General features: G+C 38.0%; 1 protein-coding gene across 1 annotated transcript; it reads right to left on the bottom strand.

The window, feature by feature from the left end:
• Positions 1-146: 146 nt before the first annotated feature.
• dgkaa (diacylglycerol kinase, alpha a) lies at positions 147-24,400 on the bottom strand. Its single transcript, XM_024293613.2, has 25 exons — positions 24,247-24,400; positions 24,115-24,156; positions 14,587-14,693; positions 14,198-14,274; positions 11,603-11,732; positions 11,350-11,424; positions 11,223-11,272; positions 11,036-11,110; positions 10,777-10,893; positions 9,841-9,955; positions 9,598-9,686; positions 9,385-9,495; positions 9,090-9,188; positions 8,816-8,902; positions 7,235-7,308; positions 7,088-7,162; positions 6,919-7,004; positions 6,753-6,842; positions 6,468-6,628; positions 6,319-6,383; positions 4,460-4,550; positions 4,194-4,380; positions 1,199-1,316; positions 1,005-1,065; positions 147-918 (listed from the first exon to the last, which is right to left on the bottom strand). The coding sequence occupies exons 3-25, from the start codon at positions 14,660-14,662 to the stop codon at positions 838-840; spliced, it is 2,190 nt and encodes a 729-aa protein (XP_024149381.1). The 5' UTR covers positions 14,663-14,693; positions 24,115-24,156; positions 24,247-24,400; the 3' UTR covers positions 147-837.
• Positions 24,401-25,702: the final 1,302 nt, after the last annotated feature.

A 25,702-nucleotide genomic window follows, 5' to 3' on the forward strand; every position in this document is an offset into this window, starting at 1 on the left:
ATTTACTTTTACATCAAAAAATATGTTTTAAAACAAAAAATCCAAGAAAAAAAAGAGTCGAAAATTAACTTTTTTGCAGCTGATCACATCAAGTCAAACTGGAAAAGACGTCTTAAGGGCTAAAAACATTTGAAATAAATAAGACATGTGGTTCACTTGATTTATTAAACCTTTACAGAGTAAGTTATTTCAGACTAATTACATTTACATCCTTGTGAATTTGAAATGATAAGACAGAAAAAGAATTCCGTACAGTAAACCTCAACCATTATTTTTTAATTCAACTCATAAATTTAGTCAGGCGTAAACATGTGTCAACTCTCCAGCATCTCGCCTTCAACCAAACACACAGACTGGTCCATGTCATGAACAGAAACACTCAGCACGCTCATAGGAAAGAAACGGCATCCAGAAGACTTTCAAACCAAACTGTCAAATCCTTTTGGTCTAAAGTTTGAAACACAGCCTTGCTTTTTTATACCGTTTTGGCTTTAATTCGAGCATATTTACAGCCACGACAAACCAACAATACTACATGGTCTGTGCTCAAAGTGCAAAGGTTACACAGCTCTTTGTGCCTCCTAACGTATAACAATTGAAGCCATTTCTTTTTCAGCTTTACCTGAAATGAAACACTCTGTGATACGTCCGAGTCAACAAGAGACAAGAAAATGTTGGTCAAAGTAACTCCCCAAATCCAAACATAATATATTAAGTTTCTAATAATGGCATGCTTTGGTTATGTGTTATTAAACTCTACAACATTCAAATTTCTCGTTTCTAAAACCAATGTCAGTCCTCCGTAGGTGAGAAGTGCATGCATCGAGTCAGTTTTCTTTATTTGTAGTTGAAGAACCCGGATGACTTGGACTGGGGAGCCATTAACATGCAGGCTTGGTTCTTGTGTGTGATGTGAATCTGGAATATAGACAAAAAACAGAAAACATGACCTGGGGAATCCTCACAGACGTTTGTGACTGAAGGATGGAACGTGTCTGGGTTACCGTGCATGGAGGCTGCATCCACGGCTCTCCGTCTATCTGCATGGGTAATGCTTTCTTTGTTCTGAGGGGGGAAAGAAAAGAAGAAGTAGTTGGTGCAAATGCTGCAACCGTGAGAACAATCTGCTAACGACAGCATCTACTGGAGCTACAAGCCACCAGAGTCCTGCCTGGACGTGTCGGTGCGGGAGTCTTACTTGATGGTGATCTGGGACGTTTTGGCGAGTCGCTCAGCGCTCTTCAGACCCGTGTATATTTGTCCCATCTCCGAAGCTCCTTTCAGGCCCACAACTTCTAATCGACGGTCACTTAGGTCTAAAAAAAAAAAAGAAAAAAAACACACATTAGCTACTAAAGTGCTGCTCAATATTCAGCAGAAACCATTAAATGTGAGTTTTTTTCTCAACAATAAACAATTAAAAATGATAGAACAACTTAATTTTACCAGGTTAAATAAGCAAGTGTCTTTTCACCGCTCAAAAAAGGATTCTTTTAACAAACTAAAGTAGAGAATTACTGTCAACTTAATAAATAAATTCTGTGATCAACCAAAATACATTCTATTTTGGTTAAAAATTCAACACAATTTCATTAAATATAGAAAAATAGTTTGTTAATAAGAGACCCTTCATTTAACTACAAATTTGTCAACATTTTCATTAATAACAATAGTAATTCATATTAAAACTAAAGAGAAACACTTTTTACCCACTGTATTTAATAACCATTTGTGTTTTCTAGTGAATATATTTGATTATTATTATTTGATTAATTCCAAACTCTATAAGAAATCTAATGAAATTTAATCTGGGAATTTCCTGCACATGCAGACGTCATTCCTGAGATCTGATCAGCTGCTTTAAACACTTCCATCTGGATGTTTTGTATTTTTTGGGCCGAGTAGCAAACAGAAACTTGCTGCAGAAATGGATCTTTTCCAGTGTCCAACTGTAAGCTCGTGGAACTTTTCCTGTTTTCCTGCACACCTTTAAACACAAAAGCTGCATTGACATCATAGGAAAATCTAAAGAAACATCAGGAAAAGTTGACTTTCTTTTTCCTGGAGTATAATTTATGCCAGAAAAAGGCTAATTTGTTCCAATAAAACCAAATTTCTAAGGAGGAAAGCAGCTTCAATGTGTTAAAAAGACACAACTGCTTTAGAAATCTCACTTCAAAAAGTCAAATTGTAGTTTTCCAGAAGGAAAACACATGTGCTGTGATCTGAGACTAGGATGCAGTCAGTGTGGCTACGTAGAGACAGATGCTCCACTGTAAGAGACACTGAAAGACTTCATCAAACAGGCTACAAAGCATGATGGGTAAAGAAAGTGAAACATCTTAAGGCAACAGTCAAAATGTAAAACCTTTAGTTTCTACACTCAGAAAGGAATTTAAATAACTTAAAAATGGCCATATCTTTGTTTCAGTTGGTATGAAAAGTCCAGAGCTCTGTCTTAAAATAAAAGTTACACTTGTGGACATTTGCAAATACTTTTGTACAAGAAAGGTTGATGTTGGGAGGAATCACCCAACATCAGACAAATATCAGAAGGACCTAAGACATTTAAGCCAATTACAAATGTAAAAAGGTTCTAAAGTCTATAAAAAAAATCAAACAAAACAGACTTAAAATAGCTAAACTTTTCAACCTGACAGTCAAAAATGAGGGAAAAATAATTTCTCCTAACGTTCCAGAGGATGTTTATATTTGTGTCTGCTGCCCTCTAGTGGACAGAAAAGACAAATACTCTCAGTTTTTTTGTTTAAAAAAAGAAAAGAAAAGACAGTTCCTCCCCTGGTCACATTGAGTTAAATTGAATAGATGATTAATGATCCTCTTAATCCTCCTCTTTATGTAATGATCCTCTCAATTAACCTTTGTCTGCATGCATGTTGACACATCCATGAGATAAAAAGGAAACGTTTAACAAATTAACATTCATTTGGAGAGTGGGGGTTCAAGTGGCGCGCCACTTCAACAGCCTTTTTTAACATTCAACAAAAAAATTTAACAATTCATTTGCAGCACAATGAAAGCAAATGTAGTCTACAGTAACAAAAAAAGGTCGGGTCAACTCCAAAATGTACTCAGCTTTCACAAAAACAACATAGATTTCATGAGTAGGAGAATTTTTAGTATGGAGGGTTTTTTGATTCATAAAGTTACTTTAGAATAAAATATCACAAGATGAGTTTTTGTAGTCAGCTAAATTTACATTTCCATATTACTTTAGTATACGTTGTTTTTTTTAATAAATAGAAACAACCACTAGAGGGCACTGTAGGTGTGTGTATGAATATTTGCTACTGACAGCAATGCAAAAGAAGAGAAGCTCAGCTTGTTGGAATCCAACAGAAAATGACGAATTTTTCTAAGCTAAATAAAGCTGAGCTAAATAAATATCAGTGTGTTACGATAGTGAAATATACTCAGTCTATTATTGTGATCTATTCTATTATTATGATTTGCCTTTCAAGATTAAACATATCTGTTCTTGTCCCCATGTTTTGTTAAATAGATTTCTCCCAAAAGTGAAATTTATGATTTTTACTTATTTATTGGGCTGCTGTGACTTATACTCTGGAGCAACTTACAATCATAAATTTATGGAAATAACTTTTGAGACAATCATAATTTTTTAATGTTAGTAGAAATCTGTTAATTCCTTTGTGAATTTAAGCTCTATAAACAAACCGCAGCTGGACCTCATGCCCTCTTCTTCCTCACTGAATCCTTGTAAAATGCTTGTTTTGTGTCGTGTTTTTATTCTTCTGAAATTAAACTTTGAGAAAATGGACCACAATGTTTTCCACTGTGTTAACATGACACGTCACCTTTGATATAAAATACAATTTTACACATTTTTATTTTGAAACCTGAACCCTTTCTCCAGCTTTCTGTCGCAAAATTAACGCTTCAAATGCCTGCGAAAAGCTTGTGTTGTTGTGAACATCGGACATAACGAAGACGATGTAAACATTCTGTTTTTTTGTGTCACCCAGTGAAAATCAGCCTCAACTGAGTGAGAATGTGGTGTTGGACATGTGTAGTACAATCACTTTTTAACTGATAACAGCAGAAAATCTGGATTTAGAGAATAATTAACTAATGGGTCGTGTAGAGCCGGCAGCCATTCATATTCCATACAGATTTAGCATCATCATCATCATCCAGTGGAGGTGAAATACCTTGGGACGCCACTTTCAGGATGTCCGGGTCAATGATGACCTCCGGTTCCTCTTGACTCGTCAGTCCTTTAGCGTCTCCTTTCTTGGTCTCTCCCCACAGATTGGAGCCGCCGTGCATGCTGGGAATGTTAAGAACGGCGATTCCTTCCAGAGACACGCCGCTGAGATCGAGAGGAGTGCCGCAGCACTGAAAGCAAGAGAGAATGTCATCGTTTGTGATCTAAAGGTGATCTGCACGCTTTGCATAACAGGCGTTGACCTCTCACCTCAATCGTTAAGCTTTCATTCAGTTTTTTGCAGGAAGCAGAGATGGTTTCTGAAGTGGCAAACTCAAAATACCACAGCTTGTTCTTCATTCTGCCATCAGAAGAAAAGTGTCTTTCAGTTCGTTTTCACAAACGTGTTTTTATTTTTCATCCGAGGGAGTCGTTTGGAAAGACGTCACTGGACTGTTTGGACCTATTGACTCACTCATCCACTTCTCAGCAGGACAAACAGAGACGCCGACGGCTTTTGCAGACTACTCCACAGCAAAGCCGCTTCATAAAAACAGCATCCTGTCCTCTCCGAGGGCCTAAACTGCCTCAGTGACAGGAGTCAAACCAACAAAAAAAAATACTTAATTGCTATGAGCAATATGAACTTTAAAGTATTTCTTTTTACTTCAAATGTGTTGCGCAAAAGCGGCTAGACGTTTGTTTGGCTTATAAACAGGATGGGTTATTTTAGTTTCTCCTCAGTGAAAATCATAGTCTTTAAGTGGTCATTTTCTTTGTTTAGATCCTTAAAATAAGTGAAGTTTGGAGCAAAGTTTGCAGGTTTTTCTTCAACACAAAATTTGTCTTGGTGTAACGTTAAATGAAGAATTAATAAAAAATGAATCTGCCACGTTTAGTGGAAAACAAATATTATTATTCCATTTGTGTCCTACCAAAAATAATACATCTAAAGACTCATTCCATTAAAAATTGAGTTTTTATTATGGTCTTGTGACACCTACATATAAAATTATGCTTAAATTTGCCTTTCTAACAATAGTGATTCGCCTGCTTCTTTACTTACGTTTTTTCTGCATTTAAAATTCAATCCCATTTTGAGCGATTTTAGCAATCTTGGTATCAAAACATTCAGCTCGTTCAGCAAATTACTGCTTCTACCTTTGATATGGATGCATTTTATGTTTTTTAAGATTTTACGCAATTTTTCAAGTAGTTCTTCGTGCACTTGTGCAAATATTGCAAGTTTGGTATCAAAACATGTATCACATTTGGGAAATTCATGGTTGTTCTTGAAACCTTTTATGCATTTCCAAAAATTTTATACAATTTTTTATACTTTTTTTTAAAGAAATTCTGCAAATTCCTTGCCCAAATTTTAAAACTTTGCAATATTGGTAAAAGCAAAAAGCATTTACTCTGACATGCAACTCTTTTTATTTCTGTACTCATTGTTGTGAATCAAGAGCAGATGAACGAATGATAAGAACTTGTGGCACAGTGGGCGGGGCCTTAAGCTTCCTGCTCCACCCCCTTCTGATGCATCCACTTGTAGACGAATAGATCCGTATATATCTTTGTTTTTCCTCGTCTGAGTTGCTCAAAAACAGAATATTGCTCGCCATTTTTGTTGCACCAGTGATGTTAGGTTGGGGCTTTAAGCTAGCAGAATCATAGATGGATGATGGGAAGAGGAGGTGGGGTTGCTCTGCACCCACAACTCAGAGGCATTTGTTTAATAAACTCCTGCCGCTCTGCATGTCCGAGAAGATTTTGCATAATTTTAATTAAAAATGAAAAATATGATCAAAGTGGGTCTTTGATGAGACAAAATCTACTTTCTGGTTAAAATAAATGATCTTTTTATAACATTAGCATTCAGATCGTGATTTCCAGCTTGAACTGCATGATAATAAATGACTCAAAAATACCAACGGGCAGTACTTTTATGATCAACAGCTGCAAAAGCAGCAGTAATAGCAGAGGGAGGAACAAAATGAAACTATAGCTGCAGAAGTGAAAGCGTCCCCCTACTTCCAGTTTTGCATTAATGTGTGGTTGATGTCGGTCTTTGTTTCCTGTTGCTGCTGAAGTGAAAACATGCATTATGCTCCCTCAAGCAAGCGCACCTGCTGTTGAACTTCTGAGGATGCTTCTCCCTCATGGTGTGAAACCGGTGAGCAATGGAGGCGTCCTGCCAGAGAAAAGCAAAATGAGCAAACCGCGCTGCAACCAGAACCACACTTCCTCTTGTGCGACACATTGCTGAGAAACGCACCACTCCGATGGAGAAGTAGTTGTTGATGATTTCATACGGCACGGGGTCTCCCTTCTCCTCATTCTCATCGGTGATGACCTGCACGCTCCAGCGGTCCATCGGCACCGGGGAGCTTCCCTCGATCTCCTTCAGGATGCGACTCAGATCTTCGCCGTCGTATCCTGGAAAATGACCGATTTCCTTCTTTCACACAAAAGTTACGCAATAGATTTTGGGAAGTCGACGCAGACTTTTGTAAAACATTTCTGCTATTTTGGGGTTGTGGCAAAAAACTGGGATTGTCACCTCCGCCCCAGCGCAGACATCGCGCCAGGTCGTTTCCTGTGCCCAGAGGAAGCACAGCCACAGGGGGCCGCACCACAAGCTTGGCTTTGTCTGAATGCAAGAAAAGGGAAGGAAATGAGTGGCGCTCCAGCGTGGATTTCACATGCGCCGGCCCTCACAAGCTCACCTATTGCGTCTAGAATCCATCCAACGGTCCCGTCTCCGCCACACACCAGGATCCTGTACTCTTGCAGATCTTTAAAGAAACTCAGTCTGAAATAAATAGGATGAATTTAAATAAAACAATTACCTAAGTTATAAATTCTGCATGATTTGGCCAAAAAGAGACTTATTACCCAGGTCCAGGGCCTCCATTTGAAAGGTTGTATACCTGCCGTGGATTTAGTAAGTACTGGAATTTATGCAGGACTCTGAAATACATAAATGTAGTTCAATAATGTGCAATAATAAAAAAATCATTTTTTCTTCTCTTTTAGACTCACCTTTCTCCTTGTTTGCCACCACTCTTAGGGTTGACGAACACTAGAAGCGGACGGGTGTTTGGCACAGGGATGATCTGTTCATGCATAAATAATGTCAGAGCTGACATATCTCATGGGTATAGTTGTGGTGTCATGCAGTACAACACCAACAAAATAGCTTCAATTTCACACCCACAACAAGAAAATACCACTCAGGCTCCACAGTATTTGGAAATAAAAGTGCTTTACTGCAGTGTTCCCTCATTTATCTCAGGAGTTACCTTCTAAAAACAACCTGCGATATGTGAAATTTACAAAGTAATACCAATACACACATTTTTTTTTACACACTTTTCTCTTTTGTTTAAATAATTTAAAGTGAACATCTAGTTATCTAATGTCCTCATCACTTTCTACCAATCAACAGGTGCCTACAGAGGCTCCGCCCCAACCTGCCTTACTCCTTTTTCCTACGGACTACCAATGGATGCAGTTCAGTACTGTTAATTGGGTCCATTTAACAATGGAAACGCTCAATAGAAGATCTGATAAAATTAGATTAGATTTTCATTTTGCTGCTTAAAAAAATGGTTGCTTTTAAAATCCAGGGCTCTATATAGTCCAGCACTATATAGCTTTTTAGGAGGTATTAGGGTGGGAATTCAGACATAGCCATAGTCATTGTACGTAATGCGCCCATCGCTGGTGTGATGTCATCAATGTGCGACTTTGTAGTTCTTAACAGAATTAACCCAAAACAAAACCATAATACGACAGATATTATTTATTATGAAAGGGACAAAGCCTAATGAGGTGTTCATTATCATAAATTAATGGGATATGTAGAGGGTTGTTTACATTTTATAATAAATATATATATATATATATTTTTTTTTTGCTCAGAAAAGTGTTCATATTGTTTTTTGTAAAAATTAGAGCACTCTGGACCTCATGTTTGCTCTTGTTCTTTTATCTGAACTATTTGAAAATAATCCCCTTGGTGGTCTAAAAGTGAAGTTTGGAAGTCTGTTGCAATAAGGAAACTTCACAAAGCCACCTTTTATTTGTAATTTGATCTTTTACCGAGCTACAATGACATTAATTTGAAATACATCAAAATGAGGCTTTTAACAACAATTATTAAGTTAGATTTAAAATAGATTAATTAAATAATTACTGGTCAGGATTAATAAAATATTAATTGCAAGTTTGCAAGTTACCTAAAATATATTCTTCTGTTCAACTTTTTGACAAAATCACTTTTTATCCCCTTGATGTAAATACAAATCAAACCACTTTGGCTCCAAAATGGAAAAATAATGATTTATGATTTTTTTTTAAAAAGAAAGTGCGTAACTGACATACGTGTTAGAGTAAAGTGGTTAAATGTGTACTTTGTATGGTTGTAAGTAAGCATAAATGTGTGCTCAGGCTCTAGATAAATTACCTTAAATTAGCATCTACTTTTAAGCAAAAACATTAAGTTTTTCAAAACTAAATATAACATATGCAGAATACACACAAACTCTCCTCAATGCACCTGAACAAAAGCTGGCGTGTAGCCCACACAGACTTATTTTGGAATTCTTCAGTGCTGATTACCTGAAGAACTTGCCCATCAGGTGTGATATTAAGCTCGCTGTCATCAGCCGACCCTGAGCATCCATTCTTCACGTTGTTTGGTCTCTCCTTTGTGGCGACAAAAATGTCATTGAGTAAACGAAACTGCAGAAAACCAATACAGCAGCAGGTTCTTCTGGCTTTAGAAGACACACAAACCCAGCATGTCCAGCACTATTATTACACTCCTTTATGTCGTGTGTGGGTGTGAACAGTCATATATTTTTCTGAGATACGCCTTCCAGTAATTCTGTACCTTTACAACAGGATAAATGGCCCATGGAGGCAGGATATGGTCTTTTAGAGGCCCACAGGTGCACTCTGTTGGCTCCAGCTCTGCACATTCATCATGTCGCTGCTCAGCACAAAGAGGCGATGCGTTACATAAACTCACAAATCAAAGCCTCTCCACCGGCCAGACGGAGCCGATATTATGGCATTTAAAAATGTAGGACGTTTCGATCTGAGACCGAACAGGAGCTGCATTATAAGGTAATAAAATCCATTTAAAAAAAAAAAAAAGTGAAGCGCATCTGCAGACGTTTGCTCACCATTGTGTGACACCACACACAGTGTTTGCCTTGGAAGCTCTTGATCTTCTTTTGGCACCTATCACACTTCTTAGAGTCACAGTTCCCACTCACCCAGTCATGCGCTGCAACCTACGAAGTGTGAAAATTTTTGCATGTAAAAGTGTTAAAAAAAAAGAAAAAAAATTAAAGGTTAAGTAAAAATAAGACTGTTTTATGGAGAGTCTTGAATACCCCTGTTTCTTTCTTTGACTTTACATACGTCCTGGTGCAGGGAGCGGGGTCACGGTTGGCACAGCGTCCATGAACTGTGTATTTGCAACCTGCACAAGATGACAAACCATCTTATTTAATCAAAATTAGCAAGCTAAACTTTAAAAACCTGTTTATCTTAAACAAAAATCTGCATTTTTTTTCTGATTTATCCCAGAGGTTTGAGGAAAGTGTCGCCCTCCTGTGGCTGGTTCAGGTACTCACAAGTGCAGCACAGTCCCTGCTTCCTCAAACCCAGCGGGCTCCTGCACTTGTTGCAGTTAACACGTTTGTTGAAGCGTTTCATTCTCCAGAGGTGCTGCCCGTCCTTCTGGGTCATCTGATTGTTAAAATACAACACTTTTTTTTTAATTGAACAAACAAAACTGCATTTTATACAGAAAAAGTTCACATTTTCTATCTGTTTTTGTCATGATGACTAACCCTGCCCACTCAGGCTGCTCTACATGTCACAGTGGAGAGTAATATGGATATTCAAATCAGCCCCGACTATAATCTTTAGCAGCTAAGATTATGCTTTCAGTCTGTTTACCGAGCGGCTGGTGCTTTTATGCAGATTACGTGCTGAAATAGCAGGATGTGTGAGTTTTATCGCCTGCAGAATGATGCACAGTGAGCAGCCCACTGTGCAGGCTCCAACTTCACCCCCGGCACTGAGTGTCCGTTGGCGGGTAGAGAAAGCCTGAGGGGGGGGAGTCCCTGGCATTGTTAGAAAGGCTGAACCCAGAGTGAAAAGTCTGTGGTTTTGCACGCCGACTTTAAGTGGCTTCTAAGTTTCAGTGCCCTGAATAATAACCAAATCCAATCTTTCTTTGCACAACAACTTGCTTCTTAAAATGCATTAGCGCTAAGAAGTTATTAAGTGCGAGCACTTGGGCCGTGCAGGGTGAGTGGAAAAACACTACAGCATCGTGATGGTGCAGAGCCTGTATGGGGGGGTGGTATTACCACACCCTGTAACACTGAGTCGGCATAAAAGCCATTAGAGATAGCGAGGAAGAGGAGGAGGCTCAGGACAGCCAACCAGCTTTCAAGGCCGGGGGAACCACAGGAGCAATTACTAACCAGTTGAAACACCTAATGTTAAAAATGAAATGTGCTTGGAACTTAATGAAAAAAAAAAGAAATCTGTCAAGCTACCTTCAGACCGAGCAAGACGAGCAAAGGAACATTGTTCATGCCTCCTTCGACCCACTCCTCCAGAGACACGGTGCCGCTGCTGTCAGCATCAATCGCTGTCATCATGTCCTTCAGAACCTGATGAAATCAGATTTGATTTCACTGCACACCTTTCTGATACTTATGAGCATCTGATGAAGAGAATGTGTTTTTTTTTATGTGCAGATGCCGCTGAAAGTGCAGGTGAGGTGGTCACATTTCACTGCACTTTGAATCTCACCGGCTTCAACTCTGACACATCCCAGTCCAGATACTCTGCAGCGTGCATCATCTGTGCAATAATCCGATCTACTTCCTTAAAAGAAAAAAAATACACAAGAAAAACGAGCAGTCATTTTCCTGTTCAGACTCATGTCATGAAATTATAATTTTTACACTCCACTGTAAAGCCTTTCTGAAGGACTCACGGAGCTGTCGAGCACTCCATTCCCGTCCCTGTCGTACAGCCCGAAAGCAACTAACGAGAGTAGGAGAAAGAAAGTAAAAATGATCGAAAGGCTTTTAGCTCTGGGCTGAATGAAAATGAAGCCTCACATTCAAGCTTGTCTCTGGGCTGGCCGTCTTCCAGCAGGGAGAAGTAACAGGAAACATCCTTGAGAAAGACCTCCTCTGCACAGAACGATTGAGGAAACAGAGAGAGGCTGTGAATTATCCGGTTACCATATCTGATGGCGAATGACCATGCGGTGATGAATTGAGACTAAGTCGATAAGGGCCTGCTGTAAAATTAAGGAAGTGATTTATGGGAAAACATGGCAGAGGTCTCACAAAAAAATAAAAAACTCACTATTTTTTTGTTCCTGAGTGGATTCGGAATTCTGGAAGGAGCGGAAGAGTCGCTGGCAAAGATCTGCAGGTAGTTCTTCCCCTTCTAAGTATGTTTTCAGGAACAGTCGAAAACCTTCCTCATTGATGCACTGTGGGAAATAAAAACAGGTGGGTTGGCCGATTTTTTTTTTTTTTTCAAGCATTTACAAACAAGTAAAATAAAACTGCTGAACAGCCTCTCTGTGACAGTCCTCGAAACTTCTGCTTTTTTTTAAAATAAAACTTCACTGAAAATAGGGGAAGAATGCAATTATTTTATTGCAACCACATGTGAAGCAAGAGTGGAGTTTTTATTATTTTAATATATACATATATATAGATATATATATATATGTGTATATATGCATATATGTATATATAAAAGTAGGTACGAAGGCCTTTTAAGCACCCGCTCCTGAAAAACAGTGTTTTTAACATGTTCTTGTGGCGTTTTTCTGATGATGGAGGACATATAAGAATAAAATTAAACTTAAGAATCCATTTCTGACTATTTTCTTTATTCGAATTGTTGTGAATCAGATGCAACATGGAGTTGTAAAACTTAAAGGTGTGACATACAAGTTACTAGTCACGCCACGAACTCCCTGCATTCATCTGTAGACAAATAGATCCATGAACGTCTTTGTTTTCCTAATACCAGCTGATATCTGGCTCAAAACTATACGGCTGGACAGCTCCGATAGTGCCCACCATTTTTGTTATGTTAGTTTGGACTTGTGAGGGGCTGGAAGCTAGCGGGGGAGTGTAATCGGATGGATGATGGGAAATGGGGGCAGGCTTACTCTGCACCAACAGCCTAAAACTCAGAGCTGCTAAACTATGCAAAAACTATGTTCAAATCCACTATGTTCTGATGATGGAAATGTTTATAGTTTGTTAAAAGAATTAAATTCCTTCAATACTCACTATATATTACGTTTGCTAAATCTAAAATTCCAAAATCGTGTGGCCTAGAAATTTCCCAGAAGTCTTTGTGAAAAGCCAGTCTGCATCGATGCTCAATACATTGGCAAATAAAGACCACAATGCATTGCGTTTGAACAAATTTTGCATTAAATGTAATTTTTAAAAGCATTATCCATAATTTCATCATCAGAACTCAGTCGAGTCATAAATAAACATCATAAAATGTTCGTATTGATTAGATTTTCCCTTCGTGAAATCGATGATGTCATATCCACTGTTTCTAAAAAACAATTTGTGTCCATGGTGTCCAAATTACTATGAAGTTTTTTTGTAGTTACTAATGTTTTGCTCTTAAATTCCTAATTTTCAGTCATTTTCAAGCATGTTTTTAGGAACTTTCTATGTTATTAATTTCCTTTTTGATACTTAAACCACAGTAGAAATTAAAATATAACTACTCTATTTTATCATGTGTTATCATATTTTGATCTATTTTTTATTGGGTATATCATATTGGGCAATAATTACCCAGCAAAAGTGATGTTATATTTTTTTATGGTGAAAGTTGCTTTTTTTTGCCAAAATTGTTCAAACACAATGCATTGTGGTCTATATATATGTAATGAGCATCAATGTACACTGGTTTTTAGCAAAGACTTCTGGGAAATTTCTAGATCACTTGATTTTGAAAATTGCAGACTGGACTACAAAATGGCAAACATGCTATATAGTGATTAAGTAAGAAATTCGGACTAAGTCTCCTTTTAAACAATTTTTTTTGGCTAAAATCGCCATATTTAATCAAAAGACCACCGGAACGCTTTAAAAATAGATCAAAAAGATGGTTGGACTGAGACTTGAAATGGCTGCAGGATTTTCACATTGAAAAATAAATAAATAAACCCAATTCCAGCCCATCTGTTTGGATCGACTGATGCACTGGAATCTCGGAAGATGACATGCTGCAGGGCTAACAAGGAGCACTCCCTCGATAATAGTGAACCACAAACCCATTTCATGTTGATATTAGTCCATTTCCCTGGCTAATACCCTGCAGAGATGCTCCAGTAATATTTAAAGTCACACAAAAGCATCTTTACTTAAAAAAAAGAGATTTAGATATATTTTAAAATGTTTTATATTTGTTAGGTCATTTCCTTATGCTTTATTGTTTGTTTTTCTGTAATTTCTTGATGCTTATTAACGCAAATATGCATAAAATGTAAATTAAAGGAAAAAGATAAGTTCATTTGTGATTTTATAGCTGAAAATAAATTTTGGTTTAATGTACTAAGAGTGATTATGTGGAATTTGACTGATTTCCTGCAATAATAATATGATTGTCAAACACTGATGTACAGTTTTATCTTTTTCAATCATATTTCTGGATTTATGGTTTAGCTTTTCAGACAAATCTAAGATTGCAGCGCACATTTCTCTCCCCGCTTCTGTGCCACAGCTCACTCAGAGTGATCAATAAGCTGGAACCTGACTGTGCAGCACTGTGCAGTTAATTACTCCACAATACACATGAATCACTTTCTTGATTCGCAGCTATTTTTTGCTCGGTTGAGCGCCGTGCGCTCCACATCGCGGTGTGAGTCAGTTTTCCAGGAGTGGGCCGTAGCAGGACACGCCGTTCCCTCACCTCTCCGTGTCTGTGCTGGGCCAGGTCGCCGTCTGCATCAAATTCCCTCAGCACGTCTTTCACCTTCAAGCTGCAGTCTGGAGGCAGAGAACAGACGGGGTCAAACAGGGGAACGCGAGTCCTTGCAGACTTAGCCACAAATCTAGTGCGACCTTTGTGATGCATTTTTACTCAGTGTTCTATTTATTTAGAGCTCGGCAAACATGTGTATTCTTATACTGCATGAAAATTATTTAAAAAAAAATAACTAAAAATAAATAACAAACGTGGTAGACTGCTGCTGCTTGGATATGAAAAACCATGAGCGACTGTAAATGAGTGTGAGTGGGTGGAAGTGTGAGTGTGGGGAGGGATGTTAAGTGCTGCAAAAGCTGCCTGTCTGTACTCACATTCAATGTACTGTTGTAGCTGGATAAAGTCGACAGGGTTCAGTTCCTTCACCTCTGGGTTTGTGGGGGTGGACATAGTGCCTGCTTCTGCACTAACCGCCCGCCGCCTGTGTGTACGCACAGACGAGAGGAGCAGTTGATGTAGACGGAGTGAAAAGAGGAGGTGGGTGCAGAGTAGCCTGCCTCTTTGTAAAACATAAAAGAAGCAGGCTACTCTGCTGCGAGCGAGAGATAGCATCTTCCATCTTGCAAAAATCCACATTTGTAGACAGGAAAAAAAAATCAGCATTTAAACTTAAGTAGAAAGTTATGTAAGTGTGTGCATTTATGCAGTCATATTTGCACGTTTTCACTCTTCTTGTTGGAACTAGGTTTGTCTAAACCCCATGATACTTCGCCTCTAGGGATTTGCCGCACCCAAATTCTGTTTTCCATGCTCCCATTAGCCCATTTGCACCCGATAATAACATAGCAGCAATAGGAAGATGTCAGTTTTGTGCAAAAGAGTGCAGATTTAAGCTGCAAAAGTTGAGTGACAGCCAATTGTTAAAATAACCACGCTGGCCTGTCAGGGGGCCTCCCCTTGTGAAAAAAGGAAGACACTTAAATGTCATCAGAGGCTGCGAGGGAGGGAGATATTTGAATCTCACATGAAGAGTGGGCTCCCTAAGAGCAATAAGAAACTGACCTGCAGGACCGGCTTGTTATGAATGCTTTCAACGGCTGCTAAAAGTGTCGTTAAGACATAACGGGAGCAGGTTGTGTCAAGACAGCAACACGAGCAGATAAATACAGAGCTCATTAGTCATTGAGGAAAGTAAAAACTTTGTAAAGTGAAAGACACTATTTGGATTTGTTCAAATGCTGTGAATAAACAAGTAAAATTAACAAATCCACAGATTGATTCTTGCAGAAATGATAAAATATCTAATGGACTTCCAATCATTTCGTGGCAGTCATCTGACGCAGGAAATGCGATCTTTCCATCAGCTCTGCGATAACAAGTATTAGGATGAATGCCTCCCCGACTGACTAATGTATTCCTCGCAGTAAAAATAGCGAGTAGAATTGTGGCTGAGTGCATCGTGTTTACATTCTCAGTCTGTCAAAAGGAAGAATTACTACAAAAACAATCCCAAACTAGTGGTCCATTACGCCATGTGTTTATGCAGCCTCATATGAAAAGCATTACCACTAAAATTTAAATTCACAAACAGGTCAAATCTACGGTGGCTCGGAAGTGTAAATCAACCACTCAATTCAAAACATACTAGAGTTTAGAACAAAAAAATAAAATTACATTTTATAAATCAATATATGATTCCAAAGAATATTAAACAAAATAAAATTAATTTCCAGAAATGTAAAAAAAAATTAACATTATCAGGAACCAGAAAAAGTAGGAACTGTGTGACATCACTGATTGGATGATGATGTTTGTCCATCATGTCAACCAAAAGTTATTTGGTATGAAGCAATCCTGGATATACGAATCATAACACTTTTATTAGCAAAATAACATTGAAGACATTTTTGAAAAAAATCTAACATGAAAAATGTCTGTTTATTTATTTTTTTTTACTAATTGATTTTGATTTCTGGAAATTACTTGAAATACTTCATTTTTATTCTGTTTCATCTTTTTTAGAATTGTGTTTTGTTTTCTTGAATGTAATGTTAATTTATTTATTCAGCTTTTTTAATTGATCTTTACTAAGTTTTTTCTTTGACTGATTTGCACTTCAGGGCCACCGTAGTACTGCTCAGAAAGGCAAATAAAAAGCAAAATCTGAGTTTCTCTAAACTACATGTGTCTAAGTGAAGTTCTGGGGGCCAAATATAGCTTGCCAGGTAATTATATCCGGCCCACCAGATAATTTTATTTTATTGTTACTTTTGGGATATTTATAAGTGTATCTTTTCATGTAAAATCATTTATAAAGTAAAGAATTTTTTTTTCAGGGTTCAGTTTATAATTTTGACCAAATATATTTTAATGGAGAGTAGAATATTGAAAGTTCTTTAAAGTTTAAGTTGATTTATTCGCCAGTAATATTCCTCCCTATTTTAATTCATATTTATGTTACAGTTTTAATGTTGTAATGTTTTTGTCTTAGTGTCTTTATCCTGTTCGGCCCCCGACCTAAGGTGTGTTTTAGATTTTGGCCCCATGTGTGATGAGTTCGGCACCCTGCTCTAACTGATATGCATCAATTAGCTAAAAAAGTGAAATTAGAAATTAGTCAGCTCAAGTTTTGTAACTGATTGAGAAACACAGCTGAGAAGCAGCGCTGCTTCTCAGTAAACCACAAGACGACTTGTTCTTTGGCCAGATGAGGCCAAAGTGGCGACGACTGCAAGCAACTCTTAGCAGAAAACCAAACAAAATACACACAGACTTTCCATGAGCAAACACGACGGCGGAGTGGTAATGATATGTGCAGAAACTGGCTCAAACACCAATTCCCCTGTAAGCCAGATAACGGTGACTATCTGATTAACAGACTTTAAATCTGTTTGTGACTCTAAACAGAGCAGCAAATCTCAAACAGGCTGAGTGACCCAAAACAAAGAAATCTGTGTGTTTCAATGGTCCAGTCAAAGTCCACAACCCCACCCAGGTGAAGTACTGCAAACAACAGCGCTTTAGAAAATAAAAGACTGCAAACCACAGTGACCTGCACAATGGTGTTATGGGATAAGTTCTCCACTCATGTTACAGTGTCAATAAAAAAACTCTCTTTATTTCAATGAAACTTAAATCATTTCTTTTTAAGATTAAAGATCCAAACAGCTATTTCAAAAGTTAACCAGCCACTTGTTGAGTGACTGCAGACGTCAAATGTTTGAGTCATTAAATGCTGTATTTCCATTCTCTTTTTGCTGCAGGCGTTCCTGCCCTGGTTTGACTCCTATATTAGTTACCGTAAGCAAATTTGATGTTCCTATGAAGCCAACATTGTTTGCATAGTCCATTTTTTGCTTTTTTTTTTTTTTAACTTCTGACCTTTTTTCCCCTCCCAGCAATTTAGTAATATACTGCGATGGTCACTTCCTGTCTTACTTTATAGTGTTTTTCTATTTATTTTGAACTTTTTTAAGTTTGTTATGTAAATGTATTAAATTTTCTATAAAGCTTAATTTTTTGCCCAAAAAAAACATAATTTTATTTTTTTTGCATGAGTTTATTGCAACATATAATAAAGGAAATAACCCAAACTAAAAGTGAGAATCCATAAACATGAAAAATCTTGGGAGTGAACGGAAGTGAAGATAACACAACTTCATGACAGGAACTTAACCCTTTAACACCGGCGCTCCAGTGTTTATGTTCTTTGATTTATTGTAACTTTTACAAAATCTACTGGAATGACGTTGATCGTGTTAACAGTTGAAAAGTTACTGTATGTTAAAGACTTTTGTGTTAAAACGTCACTGACTATACCTCAGGTGTTAAAGGGTTAAGAACAAAATGAAGGAATGTGGAGTTAAACTCCTTTTTAAGAAGTAAAAAAAATTCTATAAAGTCAAACAGTTAGCAAAAAGTCTGGAAAAATGGATGGAAAAGTGGGTATCTGTGGTAAAATTAGCTCAGAAAGTAGAAAAATGTACTCATTAAGAGAACATGCAGTGCCTCTGTGTGCCCTTCCTTGAGTTCGTCTGACAAAGTGGTGAATTTGATGATAGATGGTGCTTCTAAAAGGAGCTGGGGAAAATATCCGACCACTAGCTAAGAAAATAAATCTCTGGGAGTCTTAATTTTTTTATAAAAGTTTGGAACGATCCTCTATAAAAGAAAGGAAATGAACCCCAGCAGGATATATAGCATATTTGGTATATATATATAATTTAGTGCTGCCAAAAACGATTATTTTAAAAGTGGACTAATCACCAATTATTTTTCTCAATTAGTCGACTAATTGGGTTATGTGCAAACTGGATGTAAAGCACACATTTTAACCATCATTGACTAACTAAAAACTAGATATAGAGCATTGCCTACGATAATGCTAGTGTGAATGCTGTAGGCTGAATTTAGCCGCTGAAGATGCTGAAATTGATAGCTAAAAACACTTAAGTGGATAGCTGAGATCGCTGAAGCTAATAGCTGAAAACGCTAAAGCTGATAGCCAGTTAAAATATTAGTTAAATGCCAAATTAGCCTAAAAAACTGAAAAAAGCCTAAATTAGCAAAAACAGCTAGCACGCAAGTGATATATTAGCCAAACTCCAAAAAAGCCTAAAAAACAAACAAAAAAAGCCTAAAGACCCAAAAAGAGCTTGAATGCAGTTGAAATATAAGCTAAACTCCAAATTAGCCTAAAAAACTTAAAAAAAAAAAATTAGCCAAAATAGCTAGCATGTAGCTGAAATATTGGCTAAACTCATAAAATAGCCAAAATAAATAATAATAATAATAATAATAAATTAGCCAAAATAACTTCCATGCAGGTGAAATATTAACCAAACTCCAAATTACCCCAAAAAACAAAAAAGTCTAAATTAGCCAAAATAGCTAGCATACAGTTGGCTAAACTCCAAAATAGCCTAAAAAACAAAAAAAAGTCTAAATTAGCCAAATAGCTAGCATGCAGCTAAAATGCTAGCTAAACTCCAAATTAGCCTAAAAAACAACAGAAAATTCTAAATTAGCCAAAAATAGTTATCTTGTGGCTGAAATATTAGCTAAACTCCAAAATAACCTAAAGAAACTGTCAAAAAATCCTAAATTACCCCAAATAGCTAGCATGCAGCTGAAATATTAGCTAAACTCTAAAAAAAAACTTTAATAAATGTGAAAATAGTCCAAAAAGTTAGCAATTTGCCATTATAACTTTCAACATTACTACACTCTGATTCCATATAATATAAAGTAACGACTATTAAATTAGTCAATGACTATTATGATAGTCGATAAGCCGTGGCTGCCCTAATATTTTTATTGCATTGCTACATGACAAGAGCGTCAAATCAAATCTCGCATGTTTTTTTTCGGCGCTTGTTGATGAGAGAGCCCTTGCTGTAAAGGTGTTGTTAACACTCCTGTCCCCAGGTTTTCTCACATATATACTGTATCTATATATATATTGGTGATGGCTGCCCACACTGAGCAGAAAAGCACCCAAGAGGACAAAGAATGCACTGAAATAAACAAAATAATCTCCAATATAACATCCGCCCCCTGCATGTGACTTGGATCTATTTCTTCTCCTCGGACTCTGAAAGGATCACACTGTCCTGGCTTAATTCCCTCAAAAGGTCAGCGGCGTTGCCTAGCATTTTTTGTTTATGCAGCCAATCAGGTGGGTCACGCTGTGCATTGACAGCAAAGTGACACATGAAGGAATCATGGAAAGCCAGCTGCGCTGATCTCCAGATTATGGCCTCAGAACTGTTTATTCTGGAAAATAAACCAGACTCCAACTTCAAACACTCCCTTTTAAACAGACTAAATATAGGATTTTTTGTGCTCTGCCTATTTTAGTAACTTTTCTTACTTTCATGGTCTCCAAAGACGTGTGATGTCAAAAGCAGCATCAGTCCTGCTTCAGCTCCCCCATCATCATTATTGTCTGCTTCAGCACAATCTTTAACCTGTCCCCGTAATCTGATTCCTCACTTCCTGATTGGATAATCATTTGCATGCACAACGGCGAGATGGAATCAGGGCCGGTCACAACATGAGAACAGGAAGAAGCATTCCATGTATTTACAGTGGGAGGGGGGGACTAATAGTATAATAATAGTAATCGTCTGCACTCAGAAACTCGGGATGGACTTCTGAAAAACAATGTCATCAACTAAATGAGCTTCCTGAGGAAACATGAATATTTCAGGAGGTTTGGAGATGGCCTGGAGCTCCAAAAGACTGATGGCTAAATCACACTGCTGGAGTGAGTTCACTAGAAAAGAGAAGAATATTGATGTGGAACAAATGTGGTTGAATAGAAAGGGTGTAACGACTAATCAACTTAATCAATAAATCGATTTATATTCCTACAATCCAACCAGACTGGTCTGTCTGAGGCAAGTTGTTAATCAAATCGACCTATACTATTATAAATTTGAATAAAAATTAATTGGATTGAGATATAATAGGGTTATTTTACTGTAACATAAAACGACCAAGTGGAATCACAGTGAACAACAACATAAAATGATCATTACACCCCTGTTGCATAACCATCTAAAAGGTTTAAAAGCCAAATTTCATGTAATTTACGTATTTTTACCAAAAACATAGTATATTATAAAAAATGTATCTCTGGAGTAAGCCTTCCCTCATTTCCCATCATCCCCTTTTCTATACACTACATTCTCCTGATAGCTTACAGCTCCTCACAACCCAAGATGATATTAGAAGTGCAACAAAAATGGTGAGCAATTATTGGAGCTATCCAGTCATATAATTTTGATCCAGCACCTACGTCACCACTACAAGCTTTTTCCAATTCACAACAATTTGAATAAAGAAATACTTAGAAATGCAATTTGAAGCCTAAATTTCTTATTATATGACATCCATCAATAGAAAAAGGCTACAAGAACATGTAAATACATATATTTTCACTGGAGTGGGTCTTTAATGAACCAAATAGAGCCATAGTGCTTTAGAAATAGGGCGATTGACCTCAGATCAGAAGATTGCAGGTTTGGTTTCTGGTGGTTATAGGCTGGTGTTCTGCAGTGGAGCCGCCATCAGTGTGTGACTGTGACTCCTAAGAATCCGTACTGGTACTGGTCTGGTCCGAGTCCTGGGTTTGGTATGGGGTTAGGGTACTGGTACCAGTCTGGTCCGTGTTCTGGTACAGTAACCTGATACCTCAACCCTAACCCAGTACTGGTTCTGCATCCGTTACCGCGTCCCGAGGGTGGGGGATTCCTGATTAGCATAAGCTTTTTTCCCTATCTGATGCCCAGTACCAAGCCAACCCCGGACCAGTACCAGCTCGTGGCCCAGAGGTTGGGCCAATAAATCAGGGGTCCTGATTTACAGGCCAGCATGTCGATGAGTTGGGGACACCCAGAACGTCAAAAAAGTGATGCGGAGGTGGGAGACATTTATATGCCGACCTCCCATGTAGGTTAGTTTAAGTTACGTTAACTTTTATTTAAACAAAACCGTTCCAATGAAATTAAAGTGGTGTATTTGTTGTTTTTTGTTTTGCTAACTGCTCATTTTTTGCAAGTAATGTCATCATCGCAGTACTGATCAGTATCGCCTTTTGCAAGTTTTCCTCACATCCACATCTGTGTCAACAATGAGGAACAGAGCGTGTAGCGGCAGGCACCTGCCTTTCACTCTCTGAACGCACAACCCAAGGAGCGGCTTCACTAAACACAGACAGAACTTGTGAACGTCTCACGTCATTTCAAGAAAAATATTCGGGGATGACCTTTTTTCCATGAGGGGTGGATGTTTGTGCAATGCCGCCCACGCCTCATGTCAAGGAAATCTGCTGTTTTGCAACGCTTGCAGCGTGTGCGTTACTGACTTCGTCACTTTGTGGTTGGAAAATACTTTGGCTCTCTGAAGAGTAGTCTGCACACACTTGTTTTCCTCCTGAAACTACGACGATTCTCAGAGAGGAGTATTGAGGCCACATCACATGAACAGAGGGGGGAGGACCGACATGCCTGGTTGCCATGGAAAGAGTTTCCCCTCCATCAGCTGCTGTTTGAGCACCGCCACCAGTGACTAATAGGTAGGAGGATCTCGGGGAGGAAAAAAAAAAAAGAGGTGGCTAATAGTGGGGGGAGTCTAATCATTAGCCACCAGTCTTCCCCGTCCGGTTGCCCCTCCTCCCAGGCTCCCATGCCATCTTCCCCAGAGGTCCCCCCCACTGCATTCAACATGTAGATGCTGCTGTGAGTCACTGCACGAACAGGGGAATAGTCCCTTTCTATAAATGGACTGTTTGCTTCAGGGGTCAGTTTTCAGGCCAAACCACATGCTAAAAACCACCAAAGGAGGACTTTCAAGGAAAAAACTTTTATTTTAGGATCTCACCACTTCTTCTCGTTATTGACGTGCATTTCTATTTTCGCAAAATAGAATTTATTTGAACAATTTGATTTACTTAATGACATTAAATGTGGATAAATGGGTATTTTTTTTAAATAAAAGGCTAATTCTCGTGAACGTGTAAGTTGTGTAACAAGCTAAAACCCGAAGTGACGTTGAAAGATGCTCCGCCGGAACAACGCTTTCCCTTGTCTGCAACTCCGTGATAACATTAGAGGAATTGGGTGGTATGCGCACTATAAACTGCACTTAGGAGAAACACTTAGGAGGATCTGTACAGTATATTAGGTTGTAAATCGTGCTTTAAAAAAAAAGAACTGGAAGGAGATAAAAAAAAAGAAAAAATAATTCATCACAGGATGAATCACAGATTTATTGGAAAATGTAGGCGAAGCTTTGCTTGCTCAAAGTGAAAACTGCCCATCACTCTTAGTTCAGACTTGAATGTGACTTATATAATAGTTTTCTTGCGGAGGCAGTCTTGCAGAAAAGCAAGTTGTGTTCAGACAGAAAAAAAATGTAAACCTGACCAGACATGAGAGAGCATGCTTTTGAGAAAAATAAATAAATAAAAATCCAGATCGACAGCTTTTCTATTTAAGTTCCCACATATCAGAGGGAGGTTTTTATTCATACAGAAAATGAAACTGCATTAGATGATAGAAAATACTCCGAAAAGGTATCGAGGTAACACCTAAAATACAAAATATATGCATATTTTAACTTAAATATGTCCCATTTATAGTTTCATATTTGATTTAGTGTCCATAGGTTTCCTCAACTGTAAAAAAAAAGGGCAAATGTCACATGGAAATAAAAAAGTGGTGTATTGTGGGGGCACCAAACATGAGATAAGATTTCTAGCTTTTCCTGTATGTTTTGTTCTGCCAGTTTTTGTGCAGACACTCATCTTTTGCCGTAAAAAGACATTGAATGAGGGTGCTCTGAGTAAACAATGACCTCACAGAAATGACAGTGCCCACCAACGCCCACCTTCCACTTCACACGATGCAGAAAAACAGCCCAGCTGAGCTGTTTCGGTTGTAGAAACCCTGCAACAGTATAATCTCTGGCAGAGGTCACACCTGACGATATATCTCTTCAGGAGGGCTGCGACTAATTGTTGGAATTTTGTTTTGTTCTAACATTTTTTAAAGTTTATTAAAGTATTTCCACTAAAATAGTTTTCGCACGATTCCCTTTCAGCAGCCATAATTACAGCTCACCAGGAGAGTTCCTCAAAGGTAAATATCAACGATTCTGCACAGACAAGGGAACTGAAATTTGGTGCTTTTTGTAGTCATTTTGTGAGGCATGATGTGGTGCATTCAAATGAAATCGGTCTTCTTGGAGATCCCGAACAAAAATCGCACAGCTAGAAAAGAGCTTAGGAAAAAAACCCCATACATAAGAACACGTTCAGACCTGCAGCACAACTTCAATCAAGGCGATCCCGGACGTGCACTTTTCTTTTTTAGGGGTCTTGTTTATGAGTCATTTACCTTGCTGTCGACTCTGCTGGTTGAGGTCGTCCCGTCGCACCGCTGTAAACAGATGGAGAGCCGTGTTGATTTTCTTTCAATTATTATTATTATTTCAAATAAAAGGCAGGCGAAAGTGGCCGTTAACTTCACATGGAATCGGCAGGTCGGGAGACGAGAGGAGCTCGGCGGAGGGCAAAGAGTGACTGACTGAGAGGTTCCCTCCTGTCAAGCGCAAGCACCGCCCGCCTCGGCTGCTCTGAGACGGAGCTCTGCTCGCTCTCTAAACCACACGGCCGTTACACACCGCCTGCCTCACTGCGAGCGAACACACAAATCACGCAGCTGCAACTTTTCACACCACATTCATCATCACTGTGACGCTTTGAACGAGTTACGCATTTTGAAGAAGTGAGGCTCGGGTTTATAACTGGTACATATAAAATACATGTCGACAAACTTTCGAAAAAACTAGCTTACTAAGCTCGTATTAATAACAATTCGAGTTCATATTTGATAGGTTTGATACTTCTTAAATCACTATATAGATTAAAATAGCTAATGAGAACGTTATAAAGTGGAGTTGATTGTATTACCTCGTTATAAATTATAGTGTGGTGTATTTTTGGTCAATTACATGTAAGATCTACTTTTTTGTATTTGCACTGCGCATTGATACAAAAAAAATCAATAAACGAAAACTAAATGTTTGCTCGTTTTACATTTTACATAGTTTATTATCTATCTTAATGTTATTTTTATTTATTTATTTATTTTACAAAAATAAAAATGTGATAACTATTGAAATTTGTTGGAACTTACAGATCAATGTAGTGATTTACCTTCAGCAAAAAGTAGTACACCTGAAGTTTATTTTATTAAACACCATGGAGGACATATATAAATAATCTAAAAATTGCATTTTTTCATATTTATGTATTCAAATCGTTGAATTAAAAGCTTGTAAATTTGAGGTACAAGTGACTACGGCAAGCCACAAGCTCCAATCTGATGCAGACAAATAGATCCATATATGTCTTTGCTTTCCTAGTCCGGGCTGGTATCTGGCTCAAAAATGTACAGCTGGATAGCTCCAAATATTGCTGGCTGTTTTTTTGTTGCACCGTTAATGTTAGCCCGGGGTGAGGGGCTGAAAGCTAGTGGGAGATGTACACAAAGGGATGATGGGAAATGAGTGCAGGCTTACTCCACACCAAGAACTCAGAGGTGAATTTTTAATAAACTGCTGTTGCTCTGCAGAAACTATGTCCTAGAAAATTATGCTTTTTAAAATTTTGTATTTTGCCTAAAAACTGCATAATTAAAGACCACTGAGAACGCTTTTACAATATATCAAAGATGACTGATCTGTAAGTATACGTAGGGCAAGTATATTATGGAGCTTATGTGTAGTGTAGGATAGTAACTGAAGATAGTAACTGAATACTTCATCAGACTAAATTTGAATATTTTGAGTTGAAGGTATATAAAAAGTAAACTTTAAGTAAATTAGCTCACTTTTAGCATAGATTAAGTATGCTTGTAGACTACTTTTTGCTAACGTTAGCCACAAGTGAATATGTGCAAAAACTTTATATGCCAAATTTCT

The sequence above is a fragment of the Oryzias melastigma genome, linkage group LG7, assembly GCF_002922805.2.
Source record: "Oryzias melastigma strain HK-1 linkage group LG7, ASM292280v2, whole genome shotgun sequence".
In the NCBI taxonomy this organism is placed as follows: Eukaryota; Metazoa; Chordata; class Actinopteri; order Beloniformes; family Adrianichthyidae; genus Oryzias; species Oryzias melastigma.

Coding starts and splice junctions, on each gene's coding strand:
- dgkaa (XM_024293613.2), bottom strand. CDS start 14,662: ATGTCCACCCCCACAAACCCAGAGGTGAAGGAACTGAACCCTGTCGAC. Junction 10,894..11,035: donor ATGTGTCAGAGTTGAAGCCG/GTGAGATTCAAA, acceptor TGATTTCATCAG/GTTCTGAAGGACATGATGAC. Junction 9,189..9,384: donor GTGTGTGGTGTCACACAATG/GTGAGCAAACGT, acceptor TGTGCTGAGCAG/CGACATGATGAATGTGCAGA.